The sequence below is a fragment of the Procambarus clarkii genome, chromosome 65 (assembly GCF_040958095.1).
Source record: "Procambarus clarkii isolate CNS0578487 chromosome 65, FALCON_Pclarkii_2.0, whole genome shotgun sequence".
NCBI lineage: Eukaryota > Metazoa > Arthropoda > Malacostraca > Decapoda > Cambaridae > Procambarus > Procambarus clarkii.
The window spans coordinates 10,476,071-10,499,387 of NC_091214.1; the positions used below are offsets into that span (position 1 = coordinate 10,476,071).

Consider the following 23,317-nt stretch of genomic DNA (forward strand, 5'->3'; position numbering starts at 1 on the left):
GAATGTTTCAGGAGGGGTGGACATAGGTGTTTCCCAGAATGTCGGGGTGGAGGGGCCGGGGTTGTTCAGGGAGTTTGGAGTCTCCTGGGCGTTGGTAGAGGCCTGGGGGCGAGGAGTACTAGGGTTGGGGTTGTTGAGTTGTGCTTGGGCCTGGCCGGCGGTTGTTGTGATGTTAGGAGTCAAGTAGGCAAGCGAGTCCTCGGACATATGGACAGGGGGTAGGCCATTGTCTTTCCTAAGTGAGTTCCAGAAACCTAGGAGCTTCACTGGGTTGTCTGGGAATTGGATTTGAGCAAATGTTAGGAGTTCGGCCCCTAAGCTGGGCTTGGGATCGGGGTTTGGTGCAAGAGAGTTAGGTGTTGGGGCCTGTTGTGTTTGATTCTGGGTTTGCTCTGGTATAACCGTGGGGTTATGGGGGTGTTGGGTGCTTTGGTGTCCCCCTTGGGCCCCCGACTGGGCCTGTTGTTGGTTAGGGATGCCCCAGGCATTTACTGGTGGAGGAGGGGCAGGGATGGTAATAGCTGCCTGTTGGCGGGCTGCTGTCTCCGTTTCATGCAATTGCTTGATTGCCTCTTGCCTGCGAGGACAAAGATGCGAGATTGCAATGTGTGGACCATTGCATAGAGCACATTTGGGTGTTGGGTTTGTGCATTCCCTGTAGCTGTGTTCCCCTGTGCACCTGCTGCACTTGGGGGTTCCATTGTTACATGCATTGGAATAGTGGTCATACTGAAAGCATTTGAAGCATTGCTTGAGCTTGTAAAACCTCTGTGGGTTGATTTTGTCAGGTTCAGCCATGATGCCAAATGCAGAAAGGCCTTGTGTGCAGACTTGCGTTGCTTGCTCCGGTGAAGCCAGAGTAAGTTTCAGTACTTGGTTGTTGCGTTGGGTTGTGAATCTGTGGGCCTGAAGTATTTTGACGTCCCTGTTTTTCCTCTCTATTTCTGCAATTATTTCATCATTTGAGTGATCCATGATGATGTCATGGATCCTATGTACAAAGATGGTGCGTTGGGCTTGGAATTCGGCAGGGGGGTAGACAGTGATATTCTTCTCCCTTAGTTTGTTCATGGTGTCTGACGAAAGGAGGTCTGGGAGGTTTGCATTGGGTACCAACAAGATGGCTCCATTCGTTATTTTGTACACATTTTTGTAGGTAATCTGGGTGGTCTCGTAGACCACCTCAAGTAGTTGGGCTGGGGTACGACCCCGGCCAGATTCGTCTGTGAATCTGACTTTGGTCGCCATAGCTTGGTGGGCCAGGCAGCCTAATCTAATCTATACTATGGTGGGTGCTGTGAAGTGTCCAGGTAGACTAAGTGGATGGTGGGTGTTAGTTAGGCCGAGGCCTCTAACTTCTAGTTGCTAGGCAACTAGAGCTACTAGACAAGGTGGTAATTGAACCTATCGATAGCCTAAGCCTGCTACAAGGCTGTTAGATGCCCGATCAAACCTCCGCAAGAATTTCAAGAACCCGGTTTTGGCTACCGCTCGGGAATGATCGTTTGGAATGGCGAAATACAAGAGGTAGAAACAGTTTAGAAAGACAGCCTTATTCACTCCTTAATTCTATGATTAGTAGGTTATGCATTGTGTATTGTGTGAGTGTGTGTGTGGTGTGTCTTGGTACAGGCAGGGAGAGAATGGGGAGGAGAGGGTGGGGAATGGGGGGGGGGGAGGGGGTGTGGGATGAAGGATGAGGATGGGTAGTTATTTTATTAGGACATCATACTGCTGTAAGCGTCAGTAGAGCTAGGTTGAGACACAGTACAGGTGCCCCGGCGTGTCTTGACGCCGAGAGAGCTTGTTGTCGACTGGCAGTGGGTGAGGCTGGCTGCTACGCGGCCGGCCGGCTGTGATTGGCTCGCTGGCGCACCAATCCTGAGTGAGGTGGGCGGAGCCAACGCTCAGATTCTCCTGTAGGTGGCGGGAGCTCCTGGGAGCACGTCTGCTCACGGCGGCTGCTGGCTGGCGAGTCTTTATCTGCTAGGGACGTCTTAATTCTCTGCTCTGCTGGCTCGTCTGCTGTTCTTCTCTTAATGCTTAATGCTCTCGAATCGATAGTTCTCCGAGTATATATTGGGGAGCCTAGTAACTAACTCCGCCCACAAGTAGATAGCCTCCGGCACTCTACCAAGCCACTCCTTAAACGTCGGCATGTTTGAAGGCTACCAGGCTCCAATTATAAGATTGGCAGAAGCAAGGTGAAATTCGCATGATCTGACCTCAGGTCACTTGGGGTCATTAACGCTTTGAGGTGTGAGATCTCAGGCCGACAACCTGGCGCCCTTCCAAATCCCTGTCTGTGACTCATGTACTATATATATTTTAAATAAACTAAACCAAACACTTTACAGTGTTACATCTCCCCTTCTCCCCGAAAATAAAGTTTTTTGCAACACTGCTAAAGCGAGCTAGCTGTGTGCGACAACTTTATTAACGAAAAGAATACATCCTAGCTAAACAAATATACATCATCCTACTCTAAAAATGAAATATGTAGACAGACGTCCATTGTCTCTGGCTGGGCGACGTCACTGCTTGGTCTTGTAGATAGTCCTGTACCACATTTCTTCAACACAACTGCCTCCGTCGCTTCTCCGTCGTTAACGCACAACAACCCTTGGTCAACCAGAAAGCCGTTACTACTTGAACTGCGCACAGGACCGTGGAATTCGGTTGTCCCAGCTGATCTGTAATTGGCCCTACGTCAGTCACCATGAGAGACGTATATTGGGGTTCTTCACAGCTATGGGGACTACAAGGTTCGAGACCTTCATATAGTTGCCAACAGTAGAAATCCCATCCTACTCTTCTTCCTCCCTGTTGCTCCAGCACGCCTCCTTCAGAGAGCTACTTCTGACAGCCACATCAAGTCCGCATGACACAGGAAGAATCACTCAACAGAGCAACATGCTTGCAGGAGGGGCGGCCAGTTAAGGCAAACGATCCTGTCTTGCAATTACGCTCAATGCAATGATGCTGACACCAGCAAGGGACACTAGGCATCGTGTCTCACTCAGCTTGGTCTTATCTTCTCCTCTTCTTTCTTCTCTCTTCTTTCTTCTCTTCTCTCTTCTTTTTTTCTCTCTTCTTTCTTCTCTCTTCCTCCTCCCATGGGTCTTTGACAAGCGACCTGGGGTCCATTGGGGTCCGTCCGTCCTGGGGTCCATCCTGGGTAGACCGATGTTGGTGGGACAGACTGGAGTCGTTGTTGTTCCTCTTCCATCTTTACTGGGTCGTCTGGGTTCGTCTGCAGAACGACCTGGGGTCCACTGGGGGTCCGTCCGTCTTGGGGTCCACTGGGGTCCGTCCGTCCTGGGGTCCACTGGGTAGACCAATGTTGACCGACCGAGAGGGCTGCATCTTGGGGTCCCCGGGGTGGTGGTGGTGGTGGTGGTGGAGCCATGACCTCCAGGTAGGGGCTGGTCGTGGTGGTGGTGAGGAACGCCCCTGAGTGTGGTGCACAGCAGCCGTCTCCCTCTTCTGTATGTGCGTCTCTCCTCTCTTCTGGCTCCCACCTGTGGATGAACAGAAAGGCGACAATACCGTGCTCCCAAATTGTTGTGTGACCCTGTAGTTTGTATAGGGTTACACAGTCATATCATAACGCTCTCCTCCTGGCAACAACTACACTTCAATTTTTAATAATCCAATTAACTCTGAATGATATTGACTTGGTGGAACATAAAACAGTAACAGAGTAAAGTTAGAGAAGAGAGAATAAGGTTGTCACTACTTTTAACTTGTCACCTAAACCAATCTCCACAATAAATATCAAAACTAATAGACAAAACACTAGCCTAACTTAACTGTACCGTTCTTAATCTTAAGTACTAAATTAACCGTTACTCCCACCCTTAACCTACAGCCACCTACGTGACCCAGAGTGTTTCCCTAGCTTCTCCGCCGGTCAACAACTCCAAACTGTTGTCACCCCTGTGACCAGACTGTCTAACGTCGAGCGTCCCCAACGTGAAGTCTACTGACATACTAAGCCTCCCCCTAGCATGCTGTACAAGACCAGTACACCTCGGGTTATTGCGTTCAAATGGAGTAAAACAGTCGATCGCAATAATCTGAGCAGAACCACCACTTAAAACTACTTAATAACTACACCTGCCACTCCCTAACTGACCTGGAGACCAGCGGTGGCTGGGTGTCCCCGTGGGACATGCGAGGTCACCTGTCACACTCAGATGAGCTCCACTACCACCAACCGCTAAGTTCCCAAATCACCAAATCTTATCACTAACATTAATCACTACACACGCAAGTTCTGGTGAACATTATCTGAACTTCACAAAACTCACAAAATCACTAAACACAACACCAGAGAATCACAATCTCCTAACCTGAAAAAAAGTTCGCTAACTCGCGAATATTAAACACCTGTCAAGATCTCCCTGATAGCGCCTGAGCGGCAAAAGAACAATGTTAAACTAACACCTGTTATTTTAAACATATTGCTCAACACCGCTGCCAACATTGTATCGGGGGGTGGGGGAAATAGCTCTCTCTTGTCCATTATTCCACCCCCCAGTTAACTAACGAGGCCGGGGGAAACAGCTCTCTCTAGTCCGTTATCCCGTCCTCAGTTAGCTAACTATTCTAGAGCACTCCCAGAGTTCCTAAGGCAGCCTCTCTCGTTCAACACCTTGTAACCTAGGTATTCGACTACCTAGGTGCTAAGACTACAAGGCGCCGTCACTTGATCAGTTACCCGAAACTCTAGAGAGAACTCTAGAATACATTTCACTGCCCCAAACGTATAAGCGAAAACGAAAGGAAAGAAATGAATAGTGAAGTAATTAGTGAGGGTTTGGGGTGAGAGGTAGGGAGGTGGGAGGAGCGAGGAGGGTCATTAGTTGAAAGTGAGAGTTTAGAGAGGGGTGGAGGGAGAGGTGTAGATTGGTCAACCCGTTCTCGCAAATTTAATAAGTCAATATTGACTTATTAAATATGTGCATAGGTGACATACTTAACATAATAGTTTCCCTTGAAAAGCTTCATAGAAAACACCGACCTTACCTAACCTACTTAGTATGTTAAGATAAGCATCTTATTGCTTCGTAATTACAATTATTACCTAACCTATAATAGGTATAGGTTAAGTAATAATTGTAATTACGAAGCAATAAGATGCTTATCTTAAGATACTAACAAGGTTAGGTAAGGTCGGTGTTTTCTATGAATCTTTTTAAGGGTATCTATTATGTTTAGTATATCACCTATGCACGTAGTTAATAAGTCAATATTGACTTTACGAATTTGCGAGAACGGGTTGAGATTGGTAGACGTAGAAGAGTAGATAGTAGAAGTAGAAGAGTAGATAGTAGAAGACGAAATGCTGCCACCATCCATTCTAGATCATCACATACAAGACAAGGAATGGAACTTGTCTGTATCACAAAATTCTCAAAAGATGTTATCAAGGTCATTATTGATATGTCCCATCTCTATCCTGTACTCATTCTAAACCATGAAACCAGTAAACACAGAGGCTTTCTCACCTCAACTCAAAATTTCTAGGAACACAGTGAAAGACCATTTAAATAATAAATTCAACAATTATATTTTTCATGATAAATATCATAACTTAAGCAATCCAATAAAAATGCTAAAGATTAATATTCAAAGTGAGTCATCCTCCAAGAATCTGAGAACACTACAACTGACTGCCCCTGATCCTCACACAACACTTGTAAAACACGACCAAGTCACCTTACTGCTCAACTCACCAAGTGTCTCTGCCTATAGCTGGATAGAGGGGGGGGGGGGGGTCTGTAGCTTGACAGAGACTGTCTCGCCCTGCCGGCCGACAGCCTCCTTGCTAGGGACGTCTTCTCTGCTCTGCTGTCTCGTCTGCTGTTCTTCTCTTAATGCTTAATGCTCTCGAATCGATAGTTCTCCGAGTATATATTGGGGAGCCTAGTAACTAACTCCGCCCACAAGTAGATAGCCTCCGGCACTCTACCAAGCCACTCCTTAAACGTCGGCATGTTTGAAGGCTACCAGGCTCCAATTATAAGATTAGCAGAAGCAAGGTGAAATTCGCATGATCTGACCTCAAGTCACTTGGGGTCATTAACGCTTTGAGGTGTGAGATCTCAGGCCGACAACCTGGCGCCCTTCCAAATCCCTGTCTGTGACTCATGTACTATATATATTTTAAATAAACTAAACCAAACACTTTACAGTGTTACAACGATAGGTAAAGTTAGGTAAGATAGGTAAGGTAAGGTAAGTTATGTTAGGATAGGTAAAGTTAGGTTATGCAGGTTAAGTTAGGTAAGATAGGTAAAGGTAAGGTAAGTTATGTTACGATAGGTAAAGTTAGGTTATGCAGGTTAAGTTAGGTAAGATAGGTAAGGTAAGGTAAGTTAAGTTAGGATAGGTAAAAGTTAGGTTAAGCAGGTTAAGTTAGGTAAATGTAGGTAAGTTAGGTTAAGCAGGATAAGTTAGGTTAGGTTAGGTAAGTTAGGTATGATAGGTAAGGTAAGGTAAGTTATGTTACGATAGGTAAAGTTAGGTAAGATAGGTAAGGTAAGGTAAGTTATGTTAGGATAGGTAAAGTTAGGTTTAGGAACGTTGCGTTAACTAAGTAACATTGGGTGGAGAGGATAGGTTACGTAAGTTTGAACAGTGTAGTTCAGAGAACAGTTTTAGGGTAAAGTGACTAAGAAAATATATTTTAACAGAAGTGCAGGTTTGGTATGAAAAGCCGAACTAGTTACATTTTGGAGAGAAATTTTATGACTGAAGATGTCTTAAAGAATAACATGATGGAAGAAGGAGAGTTTCTTTGATGAACGAAGATGTCTTAGAGAACAACTTTTGGTGAACGAAGGTGAATTAGAGATCACTCTGATGACTCTGAGAATAACTTTGGTCAACGAATATGGATTGGAAAGTTTCTCTAATGAACGAAGGTGACTTAGAGATTAACTTTTATTATTTAGAGAACATCTTTGATGTCTTAGAGAGCAACATTGATGTCTTAGAGAACAACTTTGATGAACAAAGATGTGTTAGAGAACAACTTTTTTGTGAACGAAGGCGATTTAGAGATAACTTTGATGACTCTGTGAATAACTTTGATGACTTTGAGAACAAGTTTGATAGCTCTTAGAATAACTTTGATGACTTTGAGAATGTCTTGGAGAACATGAGTAGTATTTTGTTAGCTCAGAGAATAACTTTGATGAGCAAGATTAACTTTAGATGTCTCTGAGAATAACTTTTATAACATAGAAATTAACTTTAATGAACAAAAGTGAGTTAGAGAATACCTTTGATGACTCCGAGAATAACTTTGATGAACAAAGATGTTTTGGAAAGTTTCTCTGAAGAACGAAGGTGACTCTGAGAATAACTTTTGTTAGCTCTTAGAATAACTTTGATGACTTTGAGAATGTCTTTGAGAACATGAGTAGTATTTTGTTAGCTCAGAGAATAACTTTTTGATGACATAGAGAATAACTTTTTATGTCTTAGAGAAGAACATTGATGGCTTAGAGAGAATATCTTTGATGAAAGATGATGTCTTAGATTAACTTTGACGTCTCTTGGAATAACTTTGATGACTTTGAGAACAAGTTTGAAAGCTCTGAGAATGACTTTTATGCCTCTGAGATTAACTTTAATGAACGAAGACGTCTTAGAAAGTTTCTCTGGCGAACGAAAGGTTACTTAGAGAATAACTTTTATGTCTCTGAGAATAACTTTCATGTCTCTAAGAATAACTTTTATGTCTCTGAGAATAGCTTTTATGCCTCTGAGAATAACTTTGATATCTTAAAGGATGTCTTTGATGTCTCAAAGGATGTCTTTGAGTGCAACTTTGATGTCTTTGAGTAAGTCCTTGATGTCTCGAAGAGTGTCTTTGACTATATTTCTTACTTAACGACATATAATTTTAGTTAGGAACAATGATGAATATGACTATTTTAGCGAAGTGAAAGGTTACTTTAGTTAAGAACAGTGTTGGAAAGAGGCTACACATGACTATTTCAGATGAGAGAAGTGATATTTCAGTTAAGAAATGATAGGGAAACATGATGAAGTAACTATTTTTTAGTTGACTGATGAATACTTGTAGTTAAGCAAAAGACAAAACATGATGAACATGACTTTTCTGATGATTGGCGGATAATTTTTTAGATAAGAAATAACAATGAAACATGATGAACACGGTTATTTTCTGTTGACTATGGAATAAGTTTAGTTACGAAATGATGAAAGTTATTATTTTTAGTTGAATGACGATGGATAAAGTTAGTTATGAACAGTGTTGGAAAGATTCCTTTGACAATTTTTAGCTAAGAGAAAGGTTGTTTTAGTTAAGAATGGTGTTGAATGAGATTAATCCTGACTATTTTTTAGTTGATTGGATAATAAGTTTAGTTGAGAAATGACGAAAGTGACTATGTTTTAGTTGATTGGCGAAAGATTTTTAGTTAAGAAGTTACAAGAAAGGTTTGTCTTTGTAAATTTGGAACTGAATAAAGTGTAGATTTGTTTAAGAACAGGGTTGGTAGAACTATTAAGTTGACTACGAGAATTACATTGACATAGTTTTGCAAATAAACTGGGTGACTAAAATTGTTGAGGGAACTGTATTGCAGTATAATATTATTTGACAAAGAACTAGTTAGTGAATGGAAGAAACAAATTGGTTTAAAGAAACAAAGAACATAAAAAAAATTGAGGTTAAGTAAGGGAATGAACACAGTGAACATAGAAAACATGTTAGAAAAAAATTGATGAATAGAGTGAACATGCAGGGAATATGAACTTATAGAGAATATGAAGACATGATAAGGAACATAGGGAATACAAAGAATGAACACTGAACATGTGAAGAACAAGCTAAGAACATTGAGAACATGAATATTGAGTATAAAAGTTATACAGAGAACATATGATGTACATGAAAACATGACAAATAACATAGTGAACATATGGGGAAAATGGTAGAAAAAATTTGAACTGAGCATGTTGTGAACATTTGTAGAACATGGAGTGAACACAGAAAACATGGAAAAATGTGAAGAACACAGCTGAATATAGAGAAAATATGCAAATACAGTATGATTATTGAAGGTTTGGATACGTTGGGGATGAGAAGGTAAGGGAGGGAAAGGGTAAGCTAGGTGATTACTCTGATAAAGAGTTAGGCTGGAGAGGGACTTGATCGGATATATTTATGTTCGATGATCTAAGACAGAGGAAATGGAGCTTGGCTAATGTCCTGATTAATTTTACTACGTTAGAAATAAGGTGATCTTAAATCTCAGGTGATTTAGTTGGAAAATAAAGAACTTGTACAAAATGAACTAAGCTGGGGGACAAGAGTTAAAACTTGATAACTGAACTGGTTTTTATTTACTATGTCTGAAAATGTAGTTGGGTGTTTAAATCTCAGGTGGATTTGGACTGATAGTAATGAATTTACAGGAGTGAACTTGGACAGAGAACAAGAGCTAGAGTTTTATAATTGTTTACATCATATTTACTATGTCTGAAATACAGAGGGTAAAAATTTCAGGGAAATTGATGGTTTATTTACAAAGATACGAGAGAGAACTAAGGTGGGGACGAGAGCTGGAGCTCGTTAACTGTTTTTGATCTTATTTACGGTGCCTGAAATACAGAGGGTAAAAATTTCAGGGGAATTGATAGGATATTAACAAAGACTTGAGGGTGGAGTAGGGTGGGGGACGAGAGCTGGAGCTCAGTAACTGACTTGATCTTATTTACTACGACTGAAATATGACTGTTTAAAATTTCAGGGGGATTGGACTGCTAGTAGCGAAAATGTGGTCTCTGTCAAATTTGGGTCTTCAATTGTACTCTGATTAATTTCGATCATGAACTGGACTCTGATGAATTTTGCTCTCAAAGTAGACTCTGGCGAATTTTCGGTATAAACTGGACTGATGAAAATTGGGTAGAAAATTGACTCTGTCAAATTTCTGTTGATAATTGGACTCTGATGAAATTTGAGCTTAAAACTGTCTCTGACTAATTTTGCTCACAAAGTGGACTCTGTTCATTTTTAGGTATAAAATGGACTCTGACGAAATTCTGTCTATAACTGGGCTCTGTTCAATTTTGGTCTTTACAGGTGAAATAGCCGTAAATAAAAACTAAAATGTTATAAATGTAAAAAATGTAAAAAAAAAATAAAACTAAATGTTATGGCTAAGTTGTCTGTTTTCCTTAACAAAACATCTAAGACAATATTCTCTGAAAATGGTCTTTTTACAAATTCGGTCATAAACATATAAATAAACTTCTATGATTATTTGAAACTCTGAAAATAGCTGTAAGGAAATAGGAAGAGAGAGAGAGAGAGAGAGAGAGAGAGAGAGAGAGAGAGAGAGAGAGAGAGAGAGAGAGAGAGAGAGAGAGAGAGAGAGAGAGAGAGAGAGAGAGAGAGAGAGAGAGAGAGAGAGAGAGAGAGAGAGAGAGAGAGAGAGGGGCGGTCCAGATATTATGGAGAAGATAAGATTAAGATTAAAGAGGTGACCTGCATGCGGCGTCTGGCTGAGGGTCTAAAGTAAACACAGGTGCGGCGAGAGATTGCGAGGTAAGGGGGAGGGAGGGGTGTGATGTATGAGCAGGAGATGCAGGGGGGAGGGGGCAGGAAAATGATTTAGTTATATAGCAATATACTAGTTTCTAAGTAAGAATCCCATAAGAACTCTTAACAAAACTCGTATGACATTATTTTCATCATAAGAACTTTAACAAACTCGTATTACATTATTTTCATCATAAGAACTTTAACAAACTCGTATGACATTATTTCATCATAAGAATTCCAAATCTATGACTGACAAAATTTACCTGAAAAAACCCTGGCTCATAAACACGATTTGAATTTCTCCCATAAGAACTCTTAACAAACTTCTAAAGTCTCGGAAATTATTTTCATCATTAGAACTTTTAACAACTAAAATCTGTGACGGACAAAATTTACCTGACAACCCTGGCTCATAAACACGAATTTGAATTTCTCCCATAAGAACTCTTAACAAACTTCTAAAGTCTCGGAAATTATTTTCATTATAAGAACTTTTAACAACTTCTAAAATCTGTGACTGACAAAATTTACCTGAAAAAACCCTTGCTCATAAACACGATTTGAATTTCTCCCATAAGAACTCTTAAGGGGGCATATCATTTTAAATCGTTATAAATTAAAAGTTGTTCAATTTGCTTATAAATTTATTTATGAAATGGTTATAGAAAGGGCTGCAACTGGTCCAAGTTTCACCATCACACCCTAAACAGAAAAGGAGAAAAAAAATACACAACGTATTATGCAACGAATGTTCAACATTCTCAAATAATCTCAGGGAACACATGTGTCAACTAAAATGTCTACTATGTGCTGTAGAAGCACAAACTCTTGTAATAATTGTAATATGTATGTGCAATATATTTATATGTAAAAATTTTTTTTTTCTTTTTTTTTTTGGCCAATTTTTTTTTCTCATTTGTTATCAAGGGATTTGTATGAAACTTGCACACCTTGCTCAATGGATGCCTATCTGCAAGGGGTGCCAATTATGAACGAAATCTGTCGAAGTCAAGCACAGCTACAGGTGGCCGAACTTGGATCTTTATTTTACTCTGGAAAGTAATTTACACCTTCAAAGTACTTCAGAGCTTTCATTTATTAATCAATTTACATGCAAATTACACCTTATATGTAGCGTTTGTGCTTATACAACATGGCGTAGACATTTTAGTCCAAAGTCTATTTGTTGATTTTATAAAAATTTATAAATATCATATATTGCATATTTTTTTAAAAGGGTAACTTTGAATAATTATATTATTGCACTAAACACTTTTTTGATAAAACTGATCACTAGAATCCTTTATTATGTGCTTAATTTAATATCTGAGTGTTATAGAAATGATTTTAGTTGACACATGTGTTCCCTGAAACTATTTGAAAATTCGTTGCATAATTCGTTGTTTATTTTTTTTCTCCTTTTCTGTTTAGGGTGTGATGGTGAAACCTGGACCAGTTGCAGCCCTTTCTATAACCATTTCGTAAATAAATTTATAAGCAAATTGAACTACTTTTAATTTTACATGAATATGCCTCCTTAACAAACTTCTAAAGTCTCGGAAATTATTTTCATCATTAGAACTTTTAACAACTAAAATCTGTGACTGACAAAATTTACCTGAAAACCCTGGCTCATAAACACGAATTTGAATTTCTCCCATAAGAACTCTTAACAAACTTCTAAAGTCTCGGAAATTATTTTCATTATAAGAACTTTTAACAACTTCTAAAATCTGTGACTGACAAAATTTACCTGAAAACCCTGGCTCACACGCGGGATATTGGAACCTGAAAACCATGGCTCACACAGACGATTCCCCCCCCCCCAAAAAAAAAATCGTCTGTACGTTGCCATCCACACTACAAGTACCCCATAAGAGGTTGATGCATAAGCTAGAGAAACAGGCAGGAGTAACTGGTATGACGCTCCAGTGGATAAGGGAGTACCTAAGCAATAGGAAGCAGAGAGTTACTTTGAGGGGCGAGACTTCAGAATGGTGTGAAGTCACCAGTGGAGTCCCACAGGGCTCTATACTCGGAACTATCCTGTTTCTGATATATACGTAAATGATCTCACAGAGGGCATAGACTCATTCCTCGGTACCCACTCGGTACCCCTACTCAAATCTCTTAATATGTTAGATATTAAGTCACTGCACATTCTCTCATGTGTATTATACATATATAAAACGCTAAACTATAATGCCAATCCTGATCTTAAAAGCTTCATAGAAGGTTGTAACAGAACCCATGAGCACCACACCAGAAATAAATACAGTTTTGATATTCCTAGAGTACGTCTTAATCAAACTAGAAATGCTCTGCAAATCAAGGGGCCCAGAATGTGGAATGACCTTCCCAACCATGTTAAAGACTGTCCCTCTCTCAACCAGTTTAAGATAAAAACTAAACACTACCTAATAAATTCCCTGTAATCTACCTCACTCCTCTATTGTCAACCCATGTCTGTTATTTTCTTTTTTTTTTCTTTTTTGTAATCAACACTGTTTGTCAACCTATTGTACTTGTGCTGCTTTTTCAGTCATGTTCCCCCTTTTTTTTTTATCTTTATTTGTATTTGTTCTCAACATCTTTTATTCTTTATGCCCAATTAGTATTAAGTTCTAGATATTAATGTTTTTCTTGCCCGAAACGCATTGCGTAATAGTGGCTTTAGGCATTGTATGTACTAGCTCTATCTATATATCAATCCATTAATGTAACATCACTTGTATGTATATACCTTACCTGAATAAACATCTGAATCTGAATCTGAATCAATGTTTGCTGACGACGCCAAAATTATGAGAAGGATTAAGACAGAGGAGGACAACTTGAGGCTTCAAGAAGACCTGGACAAGCTGCAGGAATGGTCGAACAAAAGGTTGTTAGAGTTTAACCCTACCAAATGTAATGTAATGAAGATTAGTGTAGGGAGCAGGAGACCAGATACAAGGTATCATTTGGGAGATGAAATACTTCAAGTGTCAGAGAGAGAAAAAGACCTGGGGGTTGATAACACGCCAGACCTGTCCGCTGAAGCTCATATCAGGTGGATAACATCAGCGGCATATGCCAGGTTGGCTAACATAAGAACGGCCTTTAGAAACTTGTGTAAGGAATCTTTCAGAACATTATATACGACATATGTCAGGCCAATCCTGGAGTATGCGGCTCCTGCATGGTGTCCATATCTAGTCAAGCATAAGACTAAACTGGAAAAGGTTCAAAGGTTTGCCACCAGACTAGTGCCTGAACTGAGGGCTATGAGCTACGAGGAGAGACTACGGGAATTAAACCTCACGTCACTGGGAGACAGAAGAATTAGAGGGGACATGATCACCACATACAAGATTCTCAGAGGAATTGATAGGGTAGATAAAGACAGACTATTTACCACAAGAGGCACACGCACAAGGGGACACATTTGGAAACTGAGTGTCCAAATGAGCCATAGCGACGTTAGAAAGAATTTTTTAGTGTCAGAGTAGTAGACAAATGGAAGGCATTAGGAAGTGATGTGGTGGAGGCTGACTCCATACACAGCTTCAAGTGTAGATATGATAGAGCCCTGTAGACTCAGGAACCTGTACACCAGTTAATTGACATTTGAGAGGCGGGACCATAGAGCCAGAGCTCGACCCCCGCAAGCACAACTAGGTAAGTACAACTAGGTAAGTACAATACCAACCAAATCTTCCATATCTGCCACTTCTACCATACCCGAAACATCTACCATAGCTGGAAAACCTACAATACCCGATATTTCTACCATACCGATACATTTACAGTCTTGTAAAGCCACTAGCACGCGCAGCGTTTCGGGCAGGTCCTTAATCTAAGAAAATTTTAAGGAGGTAAATACTTGAAAAGTTTATAGACAAAAAAATGAAAACAGATTACATGGAATGAAAAAAAAAGAAGAAGAGAGAAAATTATAGGTACAGTATATTAAAGTACATAGGTAGCTATGATTGATTGCAATGACAGCTTAAAATGGTAGTTGACAACAAATTGGTAGGCACAATACAGCAGAAACAATATATGATTGATTGCAATGACAGCTTGAATGGTAGTTGACAAAAATTGGTAGTCACAATACAGTATATGGCTAGCACATAAAAGAAGACAGCGATGAACACAATGATAAGGTTGTTTGATATTACATAAAAATTAGGAGATTGGGTAACACTAGGTACAGAGCAAATTTAAAGCTCGGTGTAGGAAACTAAATAGATGAAGTTAGGTACTTTTTGGTTTTGCTTTTAAATAAGGCAAAAGTTTTACAGTTTTTCAATTCACTAGGGAGTGAGTTCCATAGACTAGGTCCCTTAATTTGCATAGAGTGTTTACACAGATTAAGTTTGACCCTGGGGATATCAAAGAGATATTTATTTCTGGTGTGGTGATAATGGGTCCTATTACATCTGTCCAGGGAGAGTTTCAGAGCATGGTTTGCATTTAAGAACAGGGTTTTGTAAATGTAGTTGACACAAGAGAATGTGTGGAGGGAGTTAATATTTAGCAAGTTTAGGGATTTAAACAAGGGAGCTGAGTGTTGTCTGAAAGCAGAGTTAGTTATTATTCTGATAGCAGATTTTTGCTGTGTGATGATGGGCTTAAGGTGGTTTGCAGTGGTAGACCCCCATGCACAGATACCATAATTAAGATAGGGGTAGATTAGTGCATAATATAGTGAGAGGAGAGCAGAGTTAGGAACATAATATCTGATTTTGGAGAGTATACCAACTGTCTTAGAGACTTTCTTAGTTATGTGTTGAATGTGGGTGCTGAAGTTGAGTCTCTTGTCTAGGAATAGGCCAAGAAACTTGCCATCATTTTTATTACTGATGTTAATGTTGTCTATCTGTAGCTGAATTGCATTTGATGATTTGCTTCCAAATAAGATGTAGTAAGTCTTTTCGATGTTTAATGTTAGTTTGTTCGTTGACATCCATAAGTGGACTTTTTTTAATTCATTATTCACAACATTATTTAGTGTATGTGGGTTGAGGTTTGAGTAGATAAGGGTAGTATCGTCAGCAAACAATATAGGTTTGAGAATATTAGAGACATTAGGCAGATCGTTTATATATATAAGAAATAGAAGAGGTCCTAAGATGCTGCCCTGTGGCACTCCAACGGTAATTGGTAGAGTGGAAGAAGTTGTATCATTGATGGTTACATATTGGTGTCTGTCACTAAGATAGGATCGGATGTAGTCAAGGGCAAGGCCTCGGATTCCATAATGCTGGAGTTTAAGTAAGAGGTAGTTGTGATTAACAGTATCAAAGGCTTTTCTTAGGTCAATGAAGAGTCCAATCGGAAACTCATTTTTGTCAAGGGCTGAGTAGATAATGTCAAGGAGACTAATGATTGCATCATTGGTGCTCTTTTGGGACCGGAAGCCAAACTGGCAGGGGCTGAGTATGTCGAATTTTACGAGGTAGGAATAGAGCTGTTTGTAAATAATTTTTTCAAATATTTTTGATAGAATGGGTAGATTTGATATTGGTCTATAATTGTTTATGTCCGCCGGATTGCCTCCTTTATGGACTGGCGTTACTCTTGCTTTTTTGAGGATATCAGGGAAGGTGTGATACTCTATAGATTTGTTGAACAGTAGTGCTATGGGTGGGGCAAGGGCATGGGAGGCTCTCTTGTACACAATGGACGGAATTTCACTGGTGTTCCCTGCCTTGGTTTGTAGAGAATGTATGATGGACACAACATCTGCCGGGCTGATTGGTGAAAGGAGAAGAGAGTTTGGATAGCTGCCTGAGAGATATGTGTTAATATGTGTCTGAGTCTGTGGGATTTTACTGGCAAGATTAGCACCAACCGATGAAAAGAAACTGTTAAATTCATTTGCCATTTCTAAGTCAGTTGACGGTATACCCCCATCCTTGTAGAGTTTTATTTGGTTATGTGAGTGTTGTGTAGTTCCTAGGATACTAGAGATAGTTTTCCAAGTGCTTTTCATGTTGCCTTTTGCTTCATTGAATCTATTCACATAATATGCAAGTTTTGCCTTTCTTATGATACTGGTAAGCATTGATGAGTACCTTTTAGCTACTTCCTTTGAAACTAGGCCAATCCTAACTTTCTTTTCATATTCATGTTTCTTGTTGATTGAGTTGAGAATGCCACTTGTGAGCCATGGATTGTTTAATCTTTTGTCAGTTACTTGCTTGGTAAGGAGAGGACAATGAATGTTGTAGAGGCTTAGAGTTTTGGAGATGAAGAGGTTAGCTAATGAATTTATATCATGGGTATTATTGAATTCAGAATCCCAGTTAATATTGTAAAGTGCCTCTGTAAGATTGTCTAAAGCTGATTCACTGTGTAGCCTAAATGAAAGTTTCTTGCTTTTTGGTGGTGTTATGTCCATGTTCGCTATGAGAAAGGTAGGATAGTGGTCAGTTGTTCTGTCGTAGATTATACCAAATACAAGGGGAGCTGTTATGTTTGTCCATATGTGGTCCAAGGTAGTGGCTGATGTTTGGGTGACTCGGGTAGGTTTGGTGATTGTGGGGATTAGCATACATGAGTTCATGCTGTTAAGGAAATAGTTAACTTGAGAGCAATTTTGTTGACCCAGGTCAATATTAAAATCTCCTCCCAGAATGAAGTGGTTTTTGTTGAGATTGTTGTTTATAATAAGATTCCTTAGGTTGTCTGAGAAAGAAGCTATGTTAGTATTAGGAAATCTATAGATGGCTCCAATAGTCAAAGAGGATTTAAGGGATTTAATTGAAAACTGAGCAAAAGTATATTCACAGTAGTCATCTCTGTCACTAATAACACTGTTGCAGATAAATGTATCTCGGTAATATATAGCTGTGCCACCACCTTTTTTATTAGGCCTACAGTTATGAATGGCTTTATAACCAGCTATGTTGTAGAGTTGGGTATAGTCTTTATTTAGCCAAGTTTCTGTTAAAATAATGAACGATAGGTTAGTACCTATTGCTGTGAGTAATGCATTTAAATCGTCAAAATGTTTACCAAGTGATCTAACATTTTGGTTATAAACTGATAGACAGGTGCTATTTTGAAGTTTGTGTTTAGCCTGGTGTGCTGTGAAATACTTGCAATAATGATGATCAATGTGCTGGTTGGTGTAGATATGAGACAGAAGATTTTGATCAGGATCAATATCAGTGTGCATAGGATGCAGAGGGATCACGATACAAGATACACGATAAAGCAAAACACAAGAATAAAAGCAAATACAATAAAATAGTAACAATTTAGAAGTAAAATCTACTAGTAACATCTACCATACCCGGAAGTAACATCTACCATACCCGGAAGTAACCATTGAGTAACATACCCGGAAGTAACATCTACCATACCCGGCACATCTACCATCCCGAAACATCTAACAATCCTGCAACATCTACCATACGCGATACATATACAATACCCGCCAAATCTACCATACACGCATTATCTACAATACCCGTTAATTCTACCACATCTACCATACTCGCCTAATCTCACATACCCGCCACATGTACTATACCCGCCACATCTAAAATGCCCGATTCATCTACCATACCCGCCATATCTACAATACTGATACATCTATCATACCCGAAACATCTACCATACCCGCCAAATCAACAACTCCTGCTACATCTACCATGCCCGCCACATCTACCATACCCAACATATCTACCATATTACTCACATCTATCATACTGCCCGAAACGCTTTGCGTAATAGTAGCTTTAGGCATTGTATGTACTAGCTCTATCTATAAATCTATCAATTTACGTAAAATCTCTTGTATGTATGTATGTACCTTACCTGAATAAACATTTTATTTATTTTATTTTATACCCGATAAATCTACCATACTCGCCACATCTACCCTACCTACCACATCTACCATACCCGCCACATGTACCATACCAGAAAAAATCTACAATACCCACAACATCTACAAAACCCGCTACATTTATCCATACCCGATGCATAGATCTACCATTCCCGCCACTTCTACCATACTCGCCACATGTGCAATACCCGATATATCTACTATACTCACCACATCTACCATCCCGATTTATCTACCACACCCGACACATCCACCATACCCGTCTGACACATCTACTATACCCCGGCAAATCAACCATACCCATCGGATTTACCATACAAGAAACATCTACCATACCTGCAACATCTATGGTAGATGTACACATTTATCATACCCGATACATCTACCATATGTGCGACATTACCACACCAGATACATCTATCATACCCGTTATCTACCATATTAGCACATCTACAATACAGGCCACATCTAGCATACTCGATATATCTACCATTCCCGATACATCTACCATACCCGCGATATTTTCCATACCCGATACATTTTCCATACCCGCCACATCTACATTAACCGAAACATCTACCATTTCCTCAATGTCTACCATTCCAGATATTCTACTATACCTGCCACATCTACCAAACGTGCATCATCTACCATACCTGCCACATCTACCATACTCACCATATCTACCATACCCGCAACATCCATCCTACCCACCACATCTACCATAGGCGATTCATCTACCTAACCAGCCACATCTACCATAGGCGATTCATCTACCTAACCAGCCACATCTACCATACCCGCCACATCTACCATACCCGATACATCTACAATAACCATTACAGCTACCAGATCCGCTACATCTTCCTTACCCGCCACATTTACTATGCTCTAAATTTCTACCATACCCGCCATATCTACCAAACCCGCCAAATCAACAATACCCGATACATCTACCATACCTGCCACATCTTTCATACCAGCTAAATCTACCATACCCGATAAATCTAACATACCGATATATCTATCATTCCCACCACATCTACCATACGCGAAACATCTACCATACCCGATACATCTAAAATACCCACCACATCTACCATCCCGACATTTACCATGCCCACACACCTACCATTGCTGTTAAATCTACCATGCACACAATAATCGTAGCTGTTACATCTACCTTACATCTACAATAATCGCAACATCTACAACACCCGACACATCTACCATACCCGTTACATCATCCACACGCACTACATCTACAATACCCTCCATATCTACCATATCCGCTACATCTTCCATACCCGCAACATCTACCATACTCGATATATATACTATGCCAGTCACATCTACCGTACTCGCCACATAGATCATACCGACCACAGCTACCATGCCTGTCACATCTACCATATGCGTCACATAGGCAATACCCGCCGTGTCTACCATACCCACTACATCTACCATACCCGATTCATCTACCATACCCGATAAATCTACCATACCCGCCACATCTACCATACCCGCAACATGTACCATACTCGATATATCTACTACACCAGCCACATCTACCATATCTGCCACATCTGTCATAATCGATACATATTCTATGCCTGCCACATCTACAATACCCGCTCACCTATCGTACCCACTACATCTACCATATCTGATACATCTACAATACCAGACACATCTACCATACCCACTACATCTACCATACCTGCAACATCTTCCATACATGACACATCTGCCATACCCTTCACATCTACCATGCCTGCCACATCTATCATACCGACCACATATTCCATACCTGCCACATCTACCATATCTGTCACAACTACCATACCCATCACATCTACCATATCCGAAACATCTACCATAACTGATACATCTACCAAACCTGCCACATTTACCGTACCCGCTCACCTACCATAGCAGCTACATCTAGCCTTACAGCCACATCTACAAAACCCTCAATATCTACCATACGCGCCACATCTACCATAACTGATTCATCAACCATACCCGCCTCATCTATCATACCCGCCATATCTACCACTACCGCTACATCTACCATTCCCGATGTATTTACCATACCGTATACATCTACCATACCCGATTCATCATCCATACCCGCCACATCTACTATACCCCCCACATATACCTGCCACATACATCATATCTACACATCTACCCCCCCCCTCTCTCTCTCTCTCTCTCTCTCTCTCTCTCTCTCTCTCTCTCTCTCTCTCTCTCTCTCTCTCTCTCTCTCTCTCTCTCTCTCTCTCTCTCTCTCTCTCTCTCTCTCTCTCTCTCTCTCTCTCTCTCTCTCTCTCTCTCTCTCTCTCTCTCTCTCTCTCTCTCTCTCTCTCTCTATCTCTCTCTCTCTCTCTCTCTCTCTCTCTCTCTCTCTCTCTCTCTCTCTCTCTCTCTCTCTCTCTCTCTCTCTCTCTCTCTCTCTCTCTCTCTCTCTCTCTCTCTCTCTCTCTCTCTCTCTCTCTCTCTCTCTCTCTCTCTCTCTCCTTCTCCCTCTCTATGGTAGATGTGGCGGGTGTTGAAGATGTGACAAGTATGGTAGATGTGGTCGGTATAGTAGATGTGGCCGGTATGGTAGATGTGGCCGGTATGGTAGCTGTGGCTGGTATGGTAGATGAATCGGGTATGGCAGATGTAGCGGGTATGATTGATGTAGCGGTAATGGCAGATTAATCGGGTATAGTAGATGTGACGGGTATGGTAGATGTGGCGGGTATTGTAGATGTATCGGGTATGGTAGACGTGGCGGGTATGGTAGACGTGGCGGGTTTGGTAGACGTGGCGGGTTTGGTAGACGTGGCGGGTATGGTAGTTGTGGTGGGTATGGCAGATGTGGCGGGTTTGGTAGATGTGGCGAATATGATAGACGTGGCGGGTATGGTAGACGTGGCGGGTTTGGTAGACGTGGCGGGTTTGGTAGACGTGGCGGGTTTGGTAGACGTGGTGGGTATGGTAGACGTGGCGGGTATGGTAGACGTGGCGGGTTTGGTAGACGTGGCGGGTTTGGTAGACGTGGCGAGTATGGTAGACGTGGCGAGTATGGTAGACGTGGCGGGTATGGTAGATGTGGCGGGTATGGTATACCTGGCTGGTATTGTTTGCCAATTAGAGTTGTAAATGTTTGAGTTTTGCACACCCGCTACATCTATCATGTTTGGCACATGAAATACTCATATCAGCCACATCTAAAGCGTTCACCGAATCTGCCACATCTTCAACATCGACCACTATCTACGTGAATGTGAACACCTGAGAGACATTATAAATATGTGTAGAATAATAAACCCCACATTGTTTGAGTTAGGAAAACACTATTTGTCAAATATTGATACTGTTCTTAAAAGATTTCCCCATTTTGCACCCGCAAGATAACGTAAGCTTTTAAGGGTTGATAAATGTTAATCTTCTTGTTTGAGGAGCTGTTCACTTGAGACAGTTAAGCAAGTCCCAGCTGTGTCTGGGTACAAGTGACAGGATGAACAACCCAGCGGGTTTTCTTCCTATTGGGGAGTGTTGTACATTCTGCTATGGCGGTATGTTCACTCACAAGATGAGTGGCGCTGCCCAATAAACTCGCCCCTCGGGGCAAAATTTAAAATTTAAATCAAATAAATCTGCCACATCTACCAGGGAGAGGGAAAGTGAGAGGAAGTAGGAGGAAATAGAAGAAGGCGAGGGAGTGAGAATGGAAGAGAAGATCTGATTAACAGAGGAGAGTAAGGGGAGAGGGACGTGGATGGAGAGTTAGAGGAAGAGAGAGGAAGACAGAGGGTGTTGTTTGGTGTAAACAGAATTACCGAGGTTCTTGTAGCGGCATCCGGCCCATGGGAAATCCCTGTCAAATCTTGCAGTGGACAAATTTTTATTTTATTTTCGACATTCTTTGCTGCTCTTCGATAGGAAAAACAATGTGTATTTGTTCTGAGTGGAAAATACCACAAAAATGGAGTAAACGTGTTTTAACAACTGTTAAATAGTTAGGAGGAAACACTGTGGGCAGATACCAGCTAACTTCAGTATTCCGAGCAACGTGATACTGGTTACTCTTATATGTGTCGTGTGAGTAAATTTCCCCAGGCAGGAGCATCACTTCCCCTCTCGCTGTAGCGACACGGGCGGCACTCCTCTCCTACTCACCCGAGGGCCAAGTTGTGTACCTTAGATGGTCTGGGAAGTATCTAGACAGCGCCACCAGAGCTAAGATTAACACGGTAACTATGTATTCCTTACTGCTTCTGGCGGTGGTGGTCGTGGCTGGTCAGTCCGTGTCTCAGGAGAATGCCTTGGATGGTCAGCTCGTGTCTGAGGAGAATGCCTTGGATGGTCAGTCCGTGTCTGAGAAGAATGCCTTGGATGGTCAGCTCATGTCTGAGAAGAATGCCTTGGATGGTCAGTCCGTGTCTGAGAAGAATGCCTTGGAGGAGGTTCTCTCTGCAGTGATCGTTTCCCAGTTAACGTTATCTCACCAAACATCAGTCTTGACGGAGCTACTAACTGCCACACGAGAACGCAACTTCTGCCCTCAAGGTAATTCCTGTATTTGAGAAAATATTTTGACAAATAGCGTTTTGCACAATACCTTACGTATATGATATTTGGTTCATGTCACAAGTATTTACAGCCAAAACCGTTCAGTGAGGTTTATTTGGTCAAAACCCTTTCGACAAATATGAAGAATACATTTTTAATAACTGCTAAAGTCAGTTTAACTTTTAATAAATAACATTTTCTTGCTGCCATGTTATTCATATATGGTGTTAATTTTAACTTCGTTCGGCAGAGTTAGAATACATAGGTAATGTACTTTTGTTACGTAGCAGTTTGTTAAGTTACTTTCGATTACA

The 23,317-nt window shown here is 40.8% G+C and overlaps 2 protein-coding genes across 2 annotated transcripts in view; one reads left to right on the top strand and one right to left on the bottom strand.

The window, feature by feature from the left end:
* Window positions 1-21,142: 21,142 nt before the first annotated feature.
* Window positions 21,143-21,625, bottom strand: LOC138354916 (hepatitis A virus cellular receptor 1-like). Its single transcript, XM_069309395.1, has one exon. The coding sequence runs from the start codon at window positions 21,623-21,625 to the stop codon at window positions 21,143-21,145; it is 483 nt and encodes a 160-aa protein (XP_069165496.1).
* Window positions 21,626-22,351: 726 nt separating this feature from the next.
* LOC138354882 (C-type lectin lectoxin-Enh4-like) overlaps window positions 22,352-23,317 on the top strand; it is a 29,506-nt gene continuing 28,540 nt past the window's right edge. The window contains exon 1 of the mRNA XM_069309362.1: window positions 22,352-23,000. Within this exon, the coding sequence (XP_069165463.1) occupies window positions 22,691-23,000 (310 nt within the window). The 5' untranslated portion in view covers window positions 22,352-22,690. The remainder of the gene's footprint in view (window positions 23,001-23,317) is intronic.